At 37.2% G+C, this 19,591-nt stretch overlaps 3 protein-coding genes across 3 annotated transcripts; 1 reads left to right on the top strand and 2 right to left on the bottom strand.

The window, feature by feature from the left end:
- Window positions 1–349: 349 nt before the first annotated feature.
- Window positions 350–3,556, bottom strand: LOC105836459 (protein obstructor-E). The gene is made up of 4 exons (XM_012680504.3): window positions 3,267–3,556; window positions 1,797–2,105; window positions 1,192–1,588; window positions 350–559 (listed from the first exon to the last, which is right to left on the bottom strand). Exons 1-4 carry the CDS (start codon window positions 3,298–3,300, stop codon window positions 439–441), a joined length of 861 nt encoding a protein of 286 aa, XP_012535958.1. The 5' UTR covers window positions 3,301–3,556; the 3' UTR covers window positions 350–438.
- Window positions 3,557–4,059: 503 nt separating this feature from the next.
- LOC105836458 (sodium/potassium-transporting ATPase subunit alpha) lies at window positions 4,060–11,535 on the bottom strand. Its single transcript, XM_012680502.3, has 9 exons — window positions 9,926–11,535; window positions 9,092–9,404; window positions 8,510–8,638; window positions 7,800–8,206; window positions 7,233–7,496; window positions 6,700–7,014; window positions 6,137–6,560; window positions 5,645–5,933; window positions 4,060–5,354 (listed from the first exon to the last, which is right to left on the bottom strand). The coding sequence occupies exons 1-9, from the start codon at window positions 10,190–10,192 to the stop codon at window positions 4,784–4,786; spliced, it is 2,979 nt and encodes a 992-aa protein (XP_012535956.1). The 5' UTR covers window positions 10,193–11,535; the 3' UTR covers window positions 4,060–4,783.
- Window positions 11,536–11,771: 236 nt separating this feature from the next.
- On the top strand, window positions 11,772–19,583 carry LOC105836463. The gene is made up of 2 exons (XM_012680512.3): window positions 11,772–12,334; window positions 13,550–19,583. The coding sequence occupies exons 1-2, from the start codon at window positions 12,182–12,184 to the stop codon at window positions 16,868–16,870; spliced, it is 3,474 nt and encodes a 1,157-aa protein (XP_012535966.1). The 5' UTR covers window positions 11,772–12,181; the 3' UTR covers window positions 16,871–19,583.
- Window positions 19,584–19,591: the final 8 nt, after the last annotated feature.

The raw sequence follows: 19,591 nt of genomic DNA, 5'->3' as shown, positions 1-19,591 counted from the left end.
TTTAAGACTCGATTTATTGCAGAACAGTTCAGATTCCCGATTTTATGGAAATATCACGATGTATTATATGAGAAAATAGATAAGAAATTATTCTCGACAAAATAAAAATTATTAACATAAACGTTAATAATTAAAAAATAGTATCGTAATTTACTGTATAATGTAATGTAATAATTAAGAAAAATATAAAAATAGTTCATGGTAAGAATAGTTCAAGGAGTAGAGATTTCGTATATCTTTCTTTGAAATTAACAGCTTTTTTAAAAATTGGATTCATGATTTATCATTTGGCTAAGCAAATTATTTTGAAGATAGGATTTACGACGAAATATATTTCAAAAGACATATGTTTGTAGTAAAGATAAGTTTATTATACAATACGGCGGTTTTAGAAATAAAGAACTTATAAACCTATATGCTTAATCTAAAATCTTGATTCTATACAGTTGGTCTACTGCCTTTTCTTCTGCTTGGTCCACCTGTGGGCTTAGGCTTGGGCGGTGGATTTTCCAAAGCGTCCAATTCTTCGTCGGTCAATTGCCCCTTATACCAGTCTTTGCTGTAATTAAAATATTTGCTTTAGACACATATATTTAATAATAAATGAAAAAAAGAGTATATAAAGCTTTAGAAATTGTTTATAAAACTTCATAAACTGTGTTTAAATTAAACTGTTTTAATTTTTTGACAGATTTAGTATAAAGAATGCGTGATTTTAAAAATAATGCAAATAAATTCAGAATACATGTAAAATATCTACCTAATAAATTCAAAAGACATGCAAATAAATTTTTTTTTGTAGCAATTGCGGCGTTTTATTTAAGTTGTACATATATTATGGTTTTATTTGTAAATCTAATTTTTTTTATTTACTTTATTTTTCTGAAATGTTCTATTAAGTTTTTTTTAAATTTTGGTTTTTAAATTTTGGTTCATATTTTTTATTAATACATACTTTTTACTTTTGAAATCTGAATATATTTTTATTATTTATATAAATTTTATAAATTTATTATTATATTAATAAAAGGCACGACAAAAACCTATTAAAAAAGAGATAATTTTTGGTATATTAAATGTTAATTATTTTTAATTTTTGTCGATTTCTCATTTTCAAGGAATTAAATGTTATCAGTACATGAAAATTTCTACTTCAGAACTCTTTAATAGAAAAATCAAGTTTTGCTATACCATTCAGGTATTTTTCTGGCCCAGTCGCACTTTCCAGTGCGTTCGTCGAACGCCTGGCCGAGTTTACATCCGCTTCGCCTCGGTATTTCACCGTTAACGCACACGTAGAAATACTGACAGTCCTCGGTGTCGGGATAACGCGGGTGCGTCGCGGCCACGGATTGGTCGACTACCGGGCAGGTGAAGTTGAAGAGCTCGCGGGAACCGCAGCCCTTCTTCTGGGCCTCGTCCGGCCAGTTGCAGATACCAGTCTTCTCGGAAAAGACCAGACCCTCCGGACAAGTGATCATGTTAAACTTACCTTCTACGCAATAGTAGAAGGTATTACAGTTCCTAGGGTCCTCATGAGCGAAGTAACCGTGCATGCGGGGACAGTGGGACGATGGTTGCGGTTTTTCTGTGAAAGAAAGATATATATCAAAATAGAGTAAAAAATAAAATTTTTCGAGATGCGGATTATTATATAAAATAAATTTTCGAAACTTGTGTTTTATTGAAAAAACACACGTATGTAACATAAAAATTTGTTAAGTAGCACTCTTAAAGCACTTGATTGATTTCGTGAACCATTACATAATATATAAACAATGGAACAATTCGCTTACGTAGCTTGGGTCTCTTCGAGCAATCGATGCCGAACGGCAAATCGCACTTCTCGTGCTGAGGGCTGAAGTCATTGAAGACGAGACCGTCAGGGCACAATTTTTCCGTTATCTTGTTGTCTTGACAGTCGTAATATTTATCGCATTGTTCCGCGTCCGGAAAGTATCCGTTGGGCTCCGGACATTGGTCCAGGAGCTCATCGTCATCTTCGTATTCTTCTTCCTCTGGTTTCTTTGGCGTCGTGGCCGAAGCGGCCTTCCGACGACTTTGCTCGGCGGCTTCTTGCTTCCTAGTCAGGGCAGTGGCAGCTCCTGTGACAAAATTTTTTATTGAAATATAATGTAATTAGAGATTTTATCGTATCGACAGAAACAACAAGAATTATAATTAAATTTTTTAACACTTTTAGTTCTAATTATCTCGATTATTTTATCAGTGTTGTGTCACAAGAAATAATCCATGCATTTTGTATTTGTTTAATGTATTAGTTTCTAATCAATGGAAATCATTTTTAGGGAAGAATTATCGAATAATGAATTATATGAAATTTCAGTCTCATTTTTGTTAAAACGAATATTCGTGAATTTTTATGTGTTGAAATCTTTGTATCTACTGAAATACTTTACATTACAAGTTTTGCTCAATAAAACAGAAAGGAAAGTAAAATCAAGAAAAAAAAATAAAGACAAAGATTAAATATGTTAAGGTAGAGGGTCAACTGGTCTCCCTCGGCATGTTTTCAAGGCGGCATCGGCATGTTGTCTGCGTCCCTGAAGAAATGCCGGTCGACCTCGCGAGCGTGAGCGAAGAAAGCGAGAAAGTGGCCAAGCTCTCGTACGTACTCGGTCGTTCGGAACCTAAATGTCGCTTAATCAGTTCGACTTGGTGGCTTTCGAACGCGCTAGTACATTTCGATTCCGATATAAACAGTTTAACCGGATAATAATAGCTGAAGACGATTTTGGACGAATGCGATAAATTTCGATAAAGCTTCACAAATTGTAAATTAAAAACTTTTTATTATTCATTCTAAATAATCTGGAAAATAAAAATACGCGAACGTATAGAAAATACAAATAAAAATACCGTTTTTTTCAATTTTACATCATAATATACGTATGTTTAAGTGTAATAAAAATAAATATATTTCTTAAACTACTTTATTTGTTTTAATCTATATAAAATTATAGAAATTAAACATCTAAGTAAATTTACAAATATGTGAACTCGATACATTATTAGGTATGGTAAATGTTAAAAAGTTTTTATATTTTTAATACTTTTTAATATTAATTTGTAGTTAGTTAAAATTGACAAATGGAAAAAGTAAAATTGTGAATTGAAAAGTTAAACAATTTTTATTACACTTATATGCAAAAACAAGATTTTAAAAGTATTATCGACAAAATTCCGTCTCGTATTAATCACTCGCAGTTTTGTCTTGAATTAATTAGACCGTGATAAGAGCTCACCGAGGCAAATCAGGAGAAGAAAGACCGTCTTCATCCTGACGAAAGATGGCGATTGAGAAAGAGAGAAAAAGTGTGACGTCACTATGCACAATGATCCAGTCGTAGTAACGCTGTCGTATCGATGACTAGAGACTACTGGGCCTCTTCGAATGTCGGAGTCTTATATGCAACCCCCACTTCATTCAGGATTACAACACTTGGTGATCACGTACAGTCTATGGGGGGAAAACAATCTTCTACAATTTACATGTACATGTATACACATGTGCACCTGCACCATTCATTCACTAATAGTGATAAATTTTATATGCCATAATTTTTAACTTGGCAAATACAAATGCATATTAAAATTATTGATAAATCATATTATTTTCATTGATAATATGTATTTATTAATGTAAACGTTAATTGTTATATATATTGACTTTTTAGTTTTATTACTAATATGTTTAATATGTATCTCCGATACAACTATTTTGACATAGTATCACATAATACTGTTGATAAGTTTAATGTTATTTCTAATATTTATCTATGTGTATTATGTTACGTAATTAATATATTTTATTGCTTTTATGATGCACTTTTAATTATTATGCGTTTTATATAATTGTTTATTTATCATATGATATAAATTGATCTTAATTTCTTTTAAATTATAATAAAATTGTAATTCAAAACAAAATTTGAACTGGAATAAAACCCAAAGAACGTGCTACGAAAGCAGTAAACAATTTCACGAAAATCAAGATTTTCTGGTAACTTTACCTGCGAGATATTTTTAGCATACTAAAATCTTCCACACATTAAGAAAACAACTAAAATTCCAGTTTCTTCCCTTTATGTTTCCGGTTTTTATCTTTATCGTTATTAGCCGTGTAAAAATTTCGGGAAATGATAATGGCACTTAGTCAATGATAATACTATCCATTTTACATTAAGTAAGACACTTGGATAAAAGTATTTCAGAAGAATATATAATCATTTCTAAATAACAATTCGTATTTAAATAAAATGTGTGTGTTGTATTCATTAAATTTTGACAGTATTTTTTAACCTTTTCTAAATGTTGTTCTAGCATCTAATATAATATTCTTTTAACAATGCAATCCATTTGCTTGTTTTGCACACAATCTGTGGTATATTCGCGGTAATTTATTTAGAAAAGGTGAAGGGTTGCTTGCAGCATAATTTCAAGGAATCACGACTGAATAGCCGTTAAAGGTCGTTATTTATGTAACTATTTTTTTTTGCGGTTGGTACATCATCTAACAATGCACAATGTAAATATATTTCTTAGTCTTCAATAATATAAATAGTTCTTTAAATTATTATGTTTAAGCAAGTAACTAAAATTTTTATAAACTTAAGGAATAATTTTAGTTTGCTTTTATTCAATTTTATTTAATCTCTTTAGAGCTCGGCTTTAAGCTCAACTTTCTAACATTTTTAAGAAGATGAAATTAATTATGGTTCTTCATTCTTCAATCTTTATTCTGAGAATTTTTTCATCTCACCTAGTACGATGTCTCTCTGTCCCACCAGCCGCCTGGATGCCTTCTAATCCACCATTTTCTCAACTCCTCGTAAATCAATATTATGATGGCATATGGTAGCCCGAGTAGCCACCACTCTGGCTTCAGGGGATACGTCTTCAAAATGCGGTCCATGTAGGGTACGTAGCAAATTACACAGGCCAGGACGATTTCAAGAAGCAGGCCGAGATTTAGGGCCCAGTTGCCCATCCCCTGGCGTAGTAATGAATTGCGGCGAGTTTTGCAGACCATTGCATCCGCTAATTGAGCGATTACAATGCTGACAAAGAAGGCGGTGTGGCAGGTGTATTCGAGGATCTTGCGCTGTTCGTAAGTCCATTCTTGTCCGAAACTGTCCTCCAGATCGTTCACCATCCTGCTGTCCCATTGTTGTCTTAGACCTAACAATCGTTTAGGCAAGAAACCGTGTTCGGCCATTACCACGAAATACGTAAAAAAGCCCGCACACGCCTCAATTATGCCAATCTGACCATACGCCATGAAGATCAGCCGCCGGCTGACCAGATGATCGCTCTGGGGTATTCTGGGTTTTCTGAAATATTAAAGAAGATAGGAATACATACTAAAGATGCGAATAAATATTTAAAAATTTGATATGCTTATTAATATTTTACTTTAGACATCTTTATAATTTTGAACTAAATTCCGGTTAATTAAAATTGTGAAATGAATGAAGAAAGAGAATTTCTTTATACACTTGAATTATTTTTCTCAAAGTATTCATTCTTAAAACTTATTGCTTTTAAAGACTTAATATTGACATTGGAACACATTTTTCTTTATGATTTTGTATGATATGAGAATTACATGTATATTTGATACCTCAACATTATATCCGACTCGGATTTTTCGTAAGCCAAAGAGACTGCCGGCCACATGTCCGTCCCTAGATCAATGCACAAGATGCAAATTATACCGACCGGCAAAGGAATCCCAAGCATGATGAATGCCAGGAAAGGCATTATTTCCGGAACATTACTCGCCAGAGTATACGCAATGCTTGATTTCAGATTGTCGAATATCCGCCGGCCCTCCTCGATCCCCGTTACTATCGACGCGAAATTGTCGTCCAGCAATATCAAGTCCGCCACTTCCTTGCTCACATCCGATCCTGACGATCACAACTAGAACTAGATCGTCTTGATAACAATTGTTTATTTAAATTAAATATTTCAAGCATGCTGGAAAATTTAAATCTTTTATAACATCTCTATTTTAAAATCAAAAAGAAATATTTAAATTTATTTTCGTCACCAATACGTTCATATTTTTCTCCATCTTTTCATAGAAGAATACAAATTGTTATATACTTACCTGTGATACCCATGGCGATGCCGACGTCAGCTTTCTTCAGAGCCGGGGAGTCATTGACACCGTCGCCAGTAACCGCAGTGATTAGATGCAATCGTTGACAACTCTCAACGATCTGCAGCTTTTGCACCGGCGACGTTCTGGCGAACACGATTTCCTGATGTTGCCTGATCAGCTGGTCTAGTTGTTCCGGTGGTAAATCCTGTAGTTGTGCACCCGTCACCACGATGTTTCGTATTCTGGCATTGCTATTGTTATTGTCATGGTTATCGTGGCTGGTAATAATGCCGACGTATTTGGCGATCGCTTTGGCGGTGACGGGATGATCACCGGTCACCATGATGATTTTGATGCCGGCGCAACGACACTTGTACACGGCATCGGGAACAGTTGGTCGTGGTGGGTCCATCATGGCTACTAAGCCGATCTATTAAGAAAATTTTTCGTTTAAAAAATGATTGTTAAGGGAAATTAAAAATCCGGAAATTGGATTGAAGATTCTGGAATAATAAAAAACGCGAACGTGAATACTTGCAGATAAGGAATTAAATGTTGAAGAAATATACCAATCTCAAGTTTTCAAGAGGGAAATTTGGAGGATCAGCCTCAAAATGATAATCCATGGGAAAGTCCTCGGTCGAGAGTTCGAGATCGGCAAAGCCAAGGACGCGTTCTCCGTTATTCGCCAGGATATAGCAAGATTCCGTATACGCTGTTCTTGTCTCCTCGTTTAAAGCTTTAGTTTTGTTATCGAACGCCACCGTCGAACAACGTTCGAGGACACGTTCGGGAGCGCCTTTGAAACATACGAGATATTTGCCGCGAAATAAGTGCACGTTTGCTTGGAATTTGTCAGTCGAATTGAAAGGAATTTCCAATACCTAAAGGACCATAAAAATGTTCAAAATGTTGGGTGATGATAAACCTTATTTTTATTTACGCGCCAAGATTTTATTTTTTATTTTTAAAATTCTAATTAATTACAATTTATATAGACGTAAATATATAATTTTTAACAAAATTTGCCGACTAGGATTAGAAATTTTAAATTAATATATTTAATTAGATTTGTGGAATTCGAAGGTAATTATAGTTTTACTTTGATGTAGTCCTTTCTAAAAGAATTAGCTCCTCCCTTTACGAGAATCTCCATGCATCTTAATAAAGCTGCATCCGAGGCGTCTCCTAAGATTTTTCTTTTGTTTAACGGTGGCAGCGGTTTGTTCATCGGTGCCCAGTCGGCGCGATTACAGAGACTCGCTATTCTAGCTAGATTTTTAAAACCTAAATTGTTAGCATATTTCCGCCATGTATCCGACGCCATCACCTCGTGCAGCTGGCCATCATACCACACGTGTCGCACCTGAAGTTGAACAATCGCAATGACAGAAATAACTTGATCGTACAAAAAATGACAAGAGATATGAAAAGATCGATGCTGAGGCGAGAGAAGTGTGGTTTACATATAAAAGATAACGCCGTACAATTTTTCCATGTTGCACAGAGAACATTTAGTTACAATTATATAATGAAGTAAAATTAAAATTATATCTAAAATGTACTTGAAATGTTACAATTGTATGCAGAAAATGAAAGAAGCTAAACAAACGGACTTACAGACATCTTTGAAAAAGATTATTCGCAAAAAACAAACAATGAATCGTACGGTCATTTTATTCTGCGTGAGGGTGCCGGTCTTGTCACTGCAGATAACGGCAGTGCATCCCAGAGTCTCGACGGCCTCGAGATTCTTCACCAGGCAATTCTTGCTGGCCATCCTTTTAGCGGTCAAGGTCAGGCTGACCGTCATCGAGGCAATAATGCCCTCCGGCACATTCGCCACGATGATGCCGATCAGAAATACTATCGAGTCGATCCAGTCGTGGCCCATCGCCATAGACATGGAGAAGAAGGAAACACCTAGAAAGATGGCCCAGCATGACACCAGTTTCATGAAGCGATGTATTTCTCTAGAGAGAGGCGTTGGTCGGGTCGGCAATCTCGAAGTTAGCTTGGCCACTCTGCCCATTACCGTGTGATCGCCACAGGCCACTACGACGCCTTTTCCACTGCCTATATTAGGAAATAATTGATAAATGTTTTATACAGCAAAAAACAATGTTGGTTACGATTTATTTTTCAAACAGCAAATTTTTTATAACGGAATAAAAATTGTTTACTAAATCAGAATTTGAGGATTATATAGAGGATTTAATATATTAAAAAAAATGAATAAGTAGAATGTGGCACATATAGAGTTAAATAATTATTAAAAATTGAAATTCTTAAATTGTAGTATATATGTTTTGCACGATGAACAGAGTTCTCAGATTATATTACAGTAGAATATATTTTCATTTTCTTTGAATAACATACCTTCGACAATGTCTGTAGAAAAGAATACCATGTTTTTTGCTTGAATGACACTTCCGGTTTGCGGCATATTAGCCGTCCGTATCAATGGTATCGATTCACCCGTAATTGATGCATTATCGACCTTTAAAGCTTTATTAAAAAATTAAAGAATAAATTTCTACGAACTGTAAAATTGCCGTTCTATTTTTGTAAGATTTCATTGAATATTACTTCTGTTGTATTAACACTTATGCTATAATGCAAGTTGGAAACGCGATAAAAGTATTATCTGGTACATTAAAGTACTAAATAGTTTTTAATAAAAAATTAATAATTTACAAAGAAGATAGATGAAACTGATTGAGTTAAAAATTTATATTTTTCAGTTTCAGTTTTGTATCACAACGTGTAATCTCGATACGCTAATATATTTTTCAAATAATTCTTCTCTCAACTTTCTTTCGATGAAAGATTGGACAAAGCGAGAAATCGTCGCGGATTTCAATCGTGAGTGCGAGTCCGCGCGAGGAGAAAGGCTTGTTTCTTCCGTCTAAGGAAAACAAGAAGGCTACGCGTGATGCGGTGGCAGGACACACACTTTACCTTGACATTCCAGGACCCTAATGTCAGCAGGCACCCGGTCGCCGGTCTCCAGCAGGACGATGTCCCCGACCACCAGCTCGGTCGCCAGCACCTCCTTTCTCTCGCCATCCCGTAGGACCTTGGCACGTTGCGGTATCATCTGCTGGAATGATTCCATGATGCGCGAGCTCTTAGAGTCTTGATAGTAATTGAACCCGCCGATGATCACGATAAGTGCAATCAGGACTACACCGAGCCATAGGTGATCTTCGGAAGCTTCACCGTAAGTTTCCAGCTCCAAGAAGTAATTGCCAAAACATAAAATGGCGCCTACCTGAGAATTAAATTTTTTTGATGGACTTTTTAAAGAAACTTTCTTAGAGAAATGTTTATGCTAACATATCTGTGGTAATTAACACAGATTGCTCTACTTCTTTTCTATTCAGTTGTTAATTTTTTATTTAAGTTACAATACATACAACATTTATATACTATAATTTAAGAAAACGAAATTTCTTGATTAATAAAAATATAAATAACAATTTTTAAAAAATCTTAGAAATAATGAACAAATAGATACTGATACAAACGTACAAAGTTTGAAGTTATTATATTATTAACTTTACTGGATATCACACATTACATTATTTTTAAATTATAGAAAATTTAAAAAAGGGTAAATTATTTATCACATTTAAATAAAAATACATTTGCGGGAACTTGTAGGAAGAATGTCAAAGAAATAACGTATGCATCCCTTCTCTTTTTTTTGCTTTTTCTCTCTTTGTCTTTAATTTAATGTTGTTTTTAAAATAGAAAATACTTGTAATAATTAAATTCTTCGAAAATTGCTACCCATATTAACAAAGAAAGTCCTCCGCAGAATCGACGCAAAATCTTCACAATTTTCAAGGTTTTCTTTGGCGGAGTCAGTGCATTTGGTCCCTGATCTCGTAGACGATTTCTCACAACGGTTGTCGATAAACCCCGTTCAAAATCCACCTGTAGGCTTAGCAGTAAATCCTCCGGCGATTTAATGTGCACGTCGGTGTCGATATCCCGACGAAGAGCATCTAGATCGCGATTGCGTTGCTGTTGCGATTTGTGCAAAACACGCCACATTTCTCACATTCTTCATTTAAGTGAATTACATAGAAAAAAATGTCTTTTTTTATATAAAAAAATGTATATCGTCAAAATTAAAATGAGTATTTAAAAAGACGTGTCATAATCAGACACACGTGAAGTTTAAATCGTAGCAAATTTAATTTTGATAATCGATTTATTTTTTGCTGTCATTTTTGGATGATTCGTAACCCGCTAAATGGTAGAAAAGAGAAAAAACATTAAAACTTTTTTTTAAGAAAATATTTAATGAGCTATAGTTATGTTTAAATGCAAGTAGCATATATTTTTTCACACTTAAAGTATATTCAACCACGAAACCGAATAATGTACTAGCTCTCTTTCTTTTTTTTTTGTGCGTCCATCTGAACATGTTGTGTGTGTGTGTGTGTGTGTGTGTGTGTGTGTGTGTGTGTGTGTGTGTGTGTGTGTGTATTTAGTATATTACATCGTAATATAACCTTAAAAGGAAGCGATTTTTAATATCTCAATCTCTTATGCGTGCGTACGTTCTCTCTAGACCACATTCACAATTTCAATAAAAGTCAACACCATTAATTAAATATTAAAACATTGACAAACAGGTTGATTATCAATAACTGTAAAAGAACAATAAATATAATTATAAATGAACAATTATATATTAACTACATTTTCACTGTAAAATAGCAATAAATATAATTAAATATAATACCATATTAAATTGATACCAACAGAATGAAAAGTAAAATATGGGATAACGTGTGTTGTTCCATATTTGAAAAGTCAATTTGTAATCATTTTGTAGTTTGTCCTTCGTCTCATGTATGCCTCAATTTATAAAAAAATAAGATGAAAAATGTTAATAAAAATTTTTCTCAAACGGCGTTTCGCGTAAATAGAGGCATGGCAGTGTCTCGCGCGCGTACACTATCGTGCCGCTTGATTAACTAAGCTCCCACAAACAAATTTTATGTCTTTTTACATTTTATATATTTACATGAATCACATAGACAAGATAAGCAATTATTAGAAATTCGATAACACAATACAAAGAAAGAAATTAAGTTAGAAAAAAATATTTAATCTTAATATCTGACTTTAGAGTAGTGGAAAAAAATACAAATTCATATATAACATTAAAAAGGTTGAATTTATGATGTATAATTGTTTGTACTGTATACACATAATTTAGATCGTTTATATTTTAACAGGATGTAAACATTCCTGATTTTATATTTAAATGCAAGTAATAATTTATAAAGAAATGCATGGATATTTAAAATGGAAGTCAAAAAGCGCCAAAGAAATATATGTAATCCTTTTTCGAGGGGTCTTCAACGAGAATAGACGCGTCATCTGTCCAAAGAGAATCCCACTAAAGTCGCGGGGTCGGTGGCCGATCGGCGGCCAACGCGTTCTCTACTTTACCGGTCGCGCGACTCGCTCGCGCCACGTGTCCGGCGAGCGTTTCCTCGGCGCCACTGTGCGAAGACGGACGGCGTCTTCTCTACGCAGCGGTGGCGACGCGCGCTTTTGGCCAGCCTGTTCCGCGTTTTTCCGCCATTACGAAGTGGCGTATTCCCCCGGTATTCTCCGGTAAGAAGAGAGAGAGCAGGCGACGTATACACACGACGCCTTACCGACGCTCGGCGTCGTCGAGCGAGTGAGCAAGCGAGCGAGCTAAGCGAGCGGACGAGCGAGCAACTAACGAGTGAGTTGAGGTAGCAACCACGCGAGCTGTCTGCGGATTTCGTTCGTGCGGTCTCGTCGGTTGGTCGGTCGGACGGCAGCAGAGTTGTTGCTGCTGGTGTTGCTGCTCGGTAGAGTAATTAATCGCGCGCGCACGATTGCCGAGCGCGGGCGGCCGAGCGAGCGGGACGGGCATCGAGGGCGCGATTGGAACACGGGAACACGCTAAGGAAGAGGCGCGAGTGGAAGACGAGGAGGAGGTGGCGGCGGCGGCGAAAGAGGAGGTGGCGAAGGCGAAAAGAGACGCCGGCAGACATGGAGAATAGACCGGCGCCGCTACGCTCGCGGCGCGTCTGCCGATTCTGCTTGTCGGATTCGGAGCCGCTGAGCTTCATCTACGAGCGCGATCACAACAAGCCGTTCCAGGTGCCGCTCGCGTTGCAGATCATGTCCTGCGTCGCCATCGAGGTGAGTGGCCCCCGCCGCTAATGATACCCTCAACGGGCCATCGCCGTTTGGCGGCATCGACCGCCGGAGGTGGCCCGTCGAGTTCCCTTCGCGGGTGGTAACACACTCACGCGGGATCCCGTCCTCGCCTTCGAGAGGAGGGGTTGTTTAATTACGATGCGCGAGCGGAAGGGGTAGGGACGAGTTTACTTGAGGGGTGTTTTGTTATGCCGCGGAACAAGTTGATTGATATATAGTTGCGCCGCGGCGTCAATAACATAGGCGGTGATGTTGCCGATCGGACTGGCGTCGCGCGGTTTCTAGCGATCGCGAAGAGAGGACGTGTGGTTGACGATGTTCCCGCTTGTGTCCGCGTTTCCCGCGTGATTTCCTTCGGAGCTTCTCAAGCGCCGATAATAATTCATTTTAATGGATAAATGACTTACGTTATAAGAAAAATTTCTCTCTTATCATTTTACCAATTTTAGTTCTTATAAGAAATTTATTGATTTTTTTTATCCGCTAATTTATTAAAGCACTTTTTTAATAGAAACTGAAAGCTTACGCGACATAAATATGTCAGAAAATTGACTCCATTTATATAATAATTCAATGAATTAATGAAATTGTTTATGTTAAATTATTTAACTAAACTATCACTTACCCTTTGCATATTTTTTAACTCTTTTACATGAAAAATTATTTTATTTTATCTCTGTTCTCATATTGTGCTATGTACTACAAAATTTTAATCAAACAAAAATTTTATACGAAGGAATTATGTATATTTAATTTATATAAAGAATGTAACATTCCGTTTTATTCGATTTTTTGAAGATAGATGAGAAGATATATCATTCTTCTATCTTTTATCTTTATATATGTTTTCATTATTGCATTTTTTATTATATGTTTTATTATTTTTATCCAAGTTATTATACCTTTCCAAATAATGTTTTAATCAACCAAGTTTTAAATTACATTTATATACAAAATATAATATTACACATATATTTGTATGTGTTTTCATACATTTTACTTGTAATGGTGTGTGCGTAACTTTACAAGATTTACAGTATGGCTTTAAATTTACGAAAATTTATGACATCGAAAATTATACAAATCCAACGAAACTACCTCTCCTGCAACTCTCCTGAACATCCAACGTCGACGAGACGAGACTCCTTTCATGGATCCCCGATGAGCACGACATCGCTAATGATTCGTTCTTGATAGGTGTACGCCGCGGATGGGATGCCACAGATGATTTGCAACATGTGCCGCTGGAATTTGGACCGCTCGTACAAATTCAAGCTACAATGCAAGAAGGCCGACGAGGCGTTGCGAGATTATCCCCTGTCCGGAGTATTGCCGAGACCCTTTCCGCCCATTCCCAACGAGCCGCCAGCGGAAATTGGTGTCAAAAGGTCCGTTGAGAATTCTTCTAGGATGCAGAATGAAGTTTCTAACAAGAAGCAACGCATGTCCGATAACGAGAGCAGAGATATGAGAGAGAAACGTGAAACCAGAGAAAGAGAGCGACAAAACGAGAAACAAAGAGAGAAGGCCAGCAGCGACCAGCTTTCCGAAGAGGATCAAGATGGAGGCAGCGAGGGTGAGCAGGAGGTGAGCAACGCCAAGGAGGAGAGGAAATTAGAAATGGGAGAGATCAGGGTGTTTGCGTGCGATCTTTGCGAACGCACTTTTTCTCTGCGTCAGGCACTGATGCTGCACGTTCAGCGCGGTCATCGCGATCGCAACTTCAAGTGCACCGAGTGCGACCGGCACTTCTTCACCAAGTACGATCTGAGCAAACATATGACCACGCACTCGGACGAGAAACCGTTCTCGTGCGCGGTTTGCCAGAAACAGTTCTCGCGGGTGAATCTGCTGCAGCGTCACGAGAAGGTGCACAGGGACGAACCGCGTTACGCTTGCACGCAGTGCGAGCGCGAGTTCTTTACCACGGAGGATCTTGAGAAGCACGAGGAGGCGTCGCACAAGAAGGAGAAGCAATTCCAGTGCAATATCTGTAACAAGCGCTTCCAATACAAGCAAGGTCTGGAACGGCACGAGGTATTGCACAACGAGGACAAGACGTTTGCGTGCGACTATTGCAAGGAGGCCTTTCACACCAGCACGAAACTGGCTCGGCATCTGTCTACCCATGCTGGCCATCGGCCATACGTGTGTAAATTGTGCCCGCGCACGTTCCTACTATCGCATCATTTGACTCGGCACATGCGGACGCATTCGGTGGAGAAACGCCACGTGTGCGAGGACTGTGGCAAGGCGTTCAAACGCAAGGAGAGCCTGGAGGTGCACCAGTTGACGCACACGAAGCGCACGGGAATGGGTCTTACCTGCGATGTCTGTCAAGAATCCTGTCGCAATCGCGCCGACTACGTCACTCACATTAAGCAGCATATCGAGGCAGGCGAGAAAATGGGTCCGGACGGTCTGCAACCCGATAACAAAAAAACTGTTGAAATAGATTCTGAAGAGGATGAGGAGGAGGAAGATCAGTATTCCGATGGGGACGACGATTACGAACCGCCGGCGTACATTGTAAAGAAGTTGCCGAAACCGCCGAAGCCGCCTTCCGAGACTGATGATGAAGAAGAGGAAGATGAGACGGAAGACAAGGAAGAGAAATCCGAGAGGAAGGAGAAGGAAGAACGTAAGGTGGTGTATGTGCGCGGTAAAGATGGTAACATGTTGAAAAAGACCATTAAGACGCTAATGCCAATCCAGCGTCGCGATGTTCAAGAGCAGAAAGCTGCGAAACAAGCCACTACGACTGGCTCCTCGTCGCAGAGCAGCTCGAAAGGCTCCACGTCATCGCAGAAAGAGGAGAGTCCTAAGGGTAGCCGCGTGGATGATACCGAGGCGCAAGTGCAGAAAATCGTCGCCTCGGTATTCAAGGAACACAAGATCCCACTGAAGCACCAGCAGAACGCCAGTCAAGATAATCAGCCTAAGGAATCGTCAACGCCTGTGACGAGATCCCAGAACACTTCCCAAGAAGGTCACAAGGACAACGATAAGGAGGCAGCAACTCGCAAAACGGTCAACACCGTCAAAGTGATTAAAAGAATTGTGTTGAGGAAACCGGCAGGAGGCAGCAGTGAAAGTAGTACGCCAATCAGTACAGTCGCTATCAAAGACGGGGACGTGTCTCTGAGCGGCACTCCTGGCTCGCACAAGGTGAAGCGAGTGATCGTTCGTAGAATTATCCGTCAGGGTGACACTACTCGTGAAGTTATTATGAATCCGGATGGCACGGCGATAGATCCCGCAGAGCTGGCGAAACTGCCTACCGGCAATGTAGTGAAGCGAGTAGTGGTGAAGCGACCGCTCGATAAGAGTGAGAATCTGGTACAGAAGATACTGCAATGCACAGAACGTCAAAAAGTAGAAGAGGATACCGTTTCAAATGAAAAATTTGAGCTGAAGACTTCGGCATCATCCAGTGGCTCTACATCGAAGAGCAGCTCGGCGGCCGCTTCGCAGAAAACGCAGCCGGTCGCCCAAAGTCAAGATCAGGAAACCAAGGAGAAATTGGAGCAGTTGGAGAAGCGAGTAGAGCAGCAGAGATTGAAGATCGAAGAGCTGCAGGCGAGGAAAGCGCAGCAAGATTACGAGGCTGCAGATGAGATGCTACCGGAACGACATGACGAGTCTGAGGATGAACAGCAGCTACCGCTCAAGAGAGTATTTGTGAAGCGAAAACAAAGTATATATGACGAGGAGCGAGAATACAATGATGACACGGAAACGGCGCCGACAAAAAGTAATCCAGCCCAAGAGGAGAAAACTGAAACGGAGCAAGTGAAGGAAGAGGTTAATCCTGCCGTGGAGGAGACATTGGAAAATGTTCAAAAAGAAGTACAGAGCATAACAGTAAAATCAACGGTGAGCGGCAACAGTAATACCACATCAAGTAGCACACTGGCTCCGAAGAAGGGTCCGACAATCTCCGGCAACAAAGTGTATTCGAATAAGCGTTACATGATTGTAAAGCCTAGTGATACATCGGAGGTGGAAGAAATGAGTCGAGAATTGTGCAGTATTTTCGAAACGACCGACAACGTGGTAAAGATGCAGGAGACCGTGTTGAGCAACCTCTCGGAAATTTCTGGTATCGCAGCGTCGTCAACGTCAGACGTAAATGTGAAACAAAAGTCGACCGAATCGGCGATGGAGGTCGACGAGCAGGTGGATGGCGAAGTGAATACAAAAGATATCAAGGAGGAGACAGTGATGGAGGTTGAAGTCGCGCAAGAGGAAATTAAGCTGGATCCCGAGATGGAGGAGCCTACGCAGGTGATCGTGCAAGAGGAGAGTCAGCCTGAATCCGCAATTAGCCAAGATCTCTCTGAAACCGCTTCTATTTTCGAAACAGCGGACGAAATGCTGGAGGTCCGAAAATCGGCGAGTGACAATCTGAACGACTCTGTCATCGAATTGTCGCAGGGTAATGACACTATCAATCTGAACGATACTAATGATAGCCAGGATAGCTTGGAGGATAAACTTTCGCAGATGGAGGGTTGAAGAAGGTTGTCTTTTCTTTTTGCCCGGTCGAGGTGCTGTACCAAGTAAAAATCATGCTCTCGAATTCGCTATTAAGATTTCCGAGATCTCTTGCACTATTGGTAATTAATTTTGATTTTTAGTAGTATTAAAATTAAGTCTTTATTCAATTTGGATAATGCCAATATGACATTGCGGTTGTAGACCGTATTAGTGATACTGTACTGATATTGTACAATCGAGATTGAGTTTTAAAAAATGATAACGTTGCAATTATGAAACAATAAAAAATTGTATCACTAAATTAATTGTATAAAATGAGTTTAAATTATTTAATACCAAAAGTAAGGCTCAAAATTATGTATATTTCAACACTAAGTGCAGAAGGTGTGCATACACCTAGGAAAAGTAGCTTTTTACTTGGGTAATCTTCAATCATTTATAAAAAAAGCCATATATATGCATTAGATTTTGCATACAGCAGATGGTATTTAATTGGAACATGTCGCAATTAAAGAAATGAAAGGCTCGAGTTTTATTCCTTAATTCGAGTTTTAACTTTAAAATCATATATAATATGTACTATCATTATACAATAATTAAAACATAAGTAAGTTTTTCGAAATACATATTAAAGTCACATTATTTTAATTATTACAGAGTATAACATATATTAATATTATATTGTATTAATGTTTAATATTAATATATATTATAATACATTATAATATATTATATACAGATATATATTCAATATAAATATATACTTTATAATATATTTAAATATTGCTCCATAGCTTCATAAGAAAGGCTCTAAAAAATTTACTTTTTTAAATTTAATTGATTATTATTTTAACAATGTAACTTGAATTTTTTTAATTATTTAGGCTGATTCATAGTCGAATCTTATTTCAAATTTGTCTTAAGTAATGTCTTGAGGTGTTAATATAGCTCTGTGATTGGTTGACATCTTAAAACAGTCCCTAAGATGATCTCAAATTAAAGAATCGACTATGAATATTGGCTTAAAATTGTATTTTTATTTGCGATAAAAAAATTTGTCGATTAAGGTTATTAATCTATTCTCTGAAATACTATAAATATGACTCTAAATATATGTCTTATTCTAATGCAACTTGACTTCGACAATACTATTGATATTCAAAATAGTAATTCCCAATTGCGCAAGAATCTCGACGAGAATCTCGGCGAGCTAATTGATAGCAACAAATATATATTCTGTTAATGTATACAGATATTAAAATCGTGCGGAAACCCTTTTACGAAAAATAATTATTGCATTTCTATTATTGAAGCGCGAATACTTGTATTCGGTGGTAATGGAATTCGCATCGCGGATCGTGCCCGTTTCATCAAAAGATCACATCTAAATTTCTCATTTCTTTTCTTTTTCATACTTTTTTTCTGTCCGAACAGATTTGATGAAGATATAAATGATTCGATCGAGTTATTTATCGTGCAAATATGATTAATGTTAATTATTTTAATTATTTAACACATTGGAATTGTGTACCTATTATGTACATTTCAGAGCTTCAGTTTTGTAATTTAACATTTTTTTGCAGCTGTACAATTATTTTTATTTTTTTTTTCCTACGAATAACTCGCAAAGTTGCAACATTTTAACGTGTCTTATTGATCCTACCATATCTTATCTTACTCAATATCTGATATCGCAAAATTTCATTCTCGAACTCAAGAGCACTTTCTAGATTGGAAAGGAGCTTCAATTCTATTCGTTTATCTTTCCTTTGAATATTATTGTTTAACTCGATACATCCGCAATGAATGGACAGTTGTAAATATATGGTCAGCCAACCAAATAGTTTTATTGGCCCAATCTTGCGAACTGTATCACAGCTGTGAGAAATATGTACATACCGTGTCTCCTGACGGTTTCCTTTACTTTTGCGCACGTTCGCTTTCGCTGATAAAACAAATAAAATAAGAAAAGAAATGTCACAAGACAAAAATTCCCCTGCTCGCGCAGTTATTAAATTTGTCTTCTTTTTTTTAGTGTTAAGGATTAGTGTGTAGCCAGGGCCAGTTGCATCAACTGATTGTCATTTGCTCGGAATTTCTCTCCTCGAGCAATTAAGTCGCTTTTGTTATTTTTAACTACGATCAATAGAAAGTTATTTTACTTAATTCAACGTGATTGAAACGTCTATATTAATATTTGAAAATATTAGAATATGAGTATTCTAAATATTTTAAATATTATATAGTTTTGCTTTATTATTTTTAAAACGGTAAAAAATTGTCCGTCTAACACAGAAATATTACAAAATATCTTAGCAATGTTGCAACAACATTTTACAATATTACTGTAATAATTTGTGCTGTATTAAGTTAACATTCGGTTAGCTTAATCGATTTTAGTGTTTGAAAATAATGCGAATTGCTAATTAAAGACGATCAATATAATCTAATATAATACGATTTTTTTGCATGATTTTTAGAATAATTATAGATATTATAATTATAATTTTTTTCCTTTTTCTTATTGGTGCAACGGACTTGAAGTCAACACATTTATAATGTTGGGAACATAAAAAAATAATGAATTATAGAGGTATACGTTTACAGTAATAATATTCAGAATATTATTTCGTTAAATTAAATTAGTTACATAATAATATGTAGGTTATCCAGATATGCAAGATACTTGAAATCATATATAAAATACAAAAGTGTGTAAGTGTAGAAAGTACATCGTGA

The sequence above is a fragment of the Monomorium pharaonis genome, chromosome 11 (assembly GCF_013373865.1).
Source record: "Monomorium pharaonis isolate MP-MQ-018 chromosome 11, ASM1337386v2, whole genome shotgun sequence".
Lineage (NCBI taxonomy): Eukaryota > Metazoa > Arthropoda > Insecta > Hymenoptera > Formicidae > Monomorium > Monomorium pharaonis.
This window is presented reverse-complemented; position numbering and strand designations above follow the sequence as displayed.

What these genes read in the sequence shown, in the direction of transcription:
- LOC105836459 (XM_012680504.3), bottom strand. Translation starts at nt 3,300, where the DNA reads ATGAAGACGGTCTTTCTTCTCCTGATTTGCCTCG. An exon ending in TCTTCTCCTGATTTGCCTCG is followed by an intron (nt 2,106 to 3,266) that starts GTGAGCTCTTAT and finishes ATTTTGTCACAG; the next exon opens with GAGCTGCCACTGCCCTGACT. An exon ending in CTCGAAGAGACCCAAGCTAC is followed by an intron (nt 1,589 to 1,796) that starts GTAAGCGAATTG and finishes TTTCTTTCACAG; the next exon opens with AAAAACCGCAACCATCGTCC.
- LOC105836463 (XM_012680512.3), top strand. Translation starts at nt 12,182, where the DNA reads ATGGAGAATAGACCGGCGCCGCTACGCTCGCGGCGCGTCTGCCGATTC. An exon ending in TGTCCTGCGTCGCCATCGAG is followed by an intron (nt 12,335 to 13,549) that starts GTGAGTGGCCCC and finishes CGTTCTTGATAG; the next exon opens with GTGTACGCCGCGGATGGGAT.
- LOC105836458 (XM_012680502.3), bottom strand. Translation starts at nt 10,192, where the DNA reads ATGTGGCGTGTTTTGCACAAATCGCAACAGCAACGCAATCGCGATCTA. An exon ending in TAGGGTCCTGGAATGTCAAG is followed by an intron (nt 8,639 to 9,091) that starts GTAAAGTGTGTG and finishes TTTTTAATAAAG; the next exon opens with CTTTAAAGGTCGATAATGCA. An exon ending in TTCTACAGACATTGTCGAAG is followed by an intron (nt 8,207 to 8,509) that starts GTATGTTATTCA and finishes TTCCTAATATAG; the next exon opens with GCAGTGGAAAAGGCGTCGTA.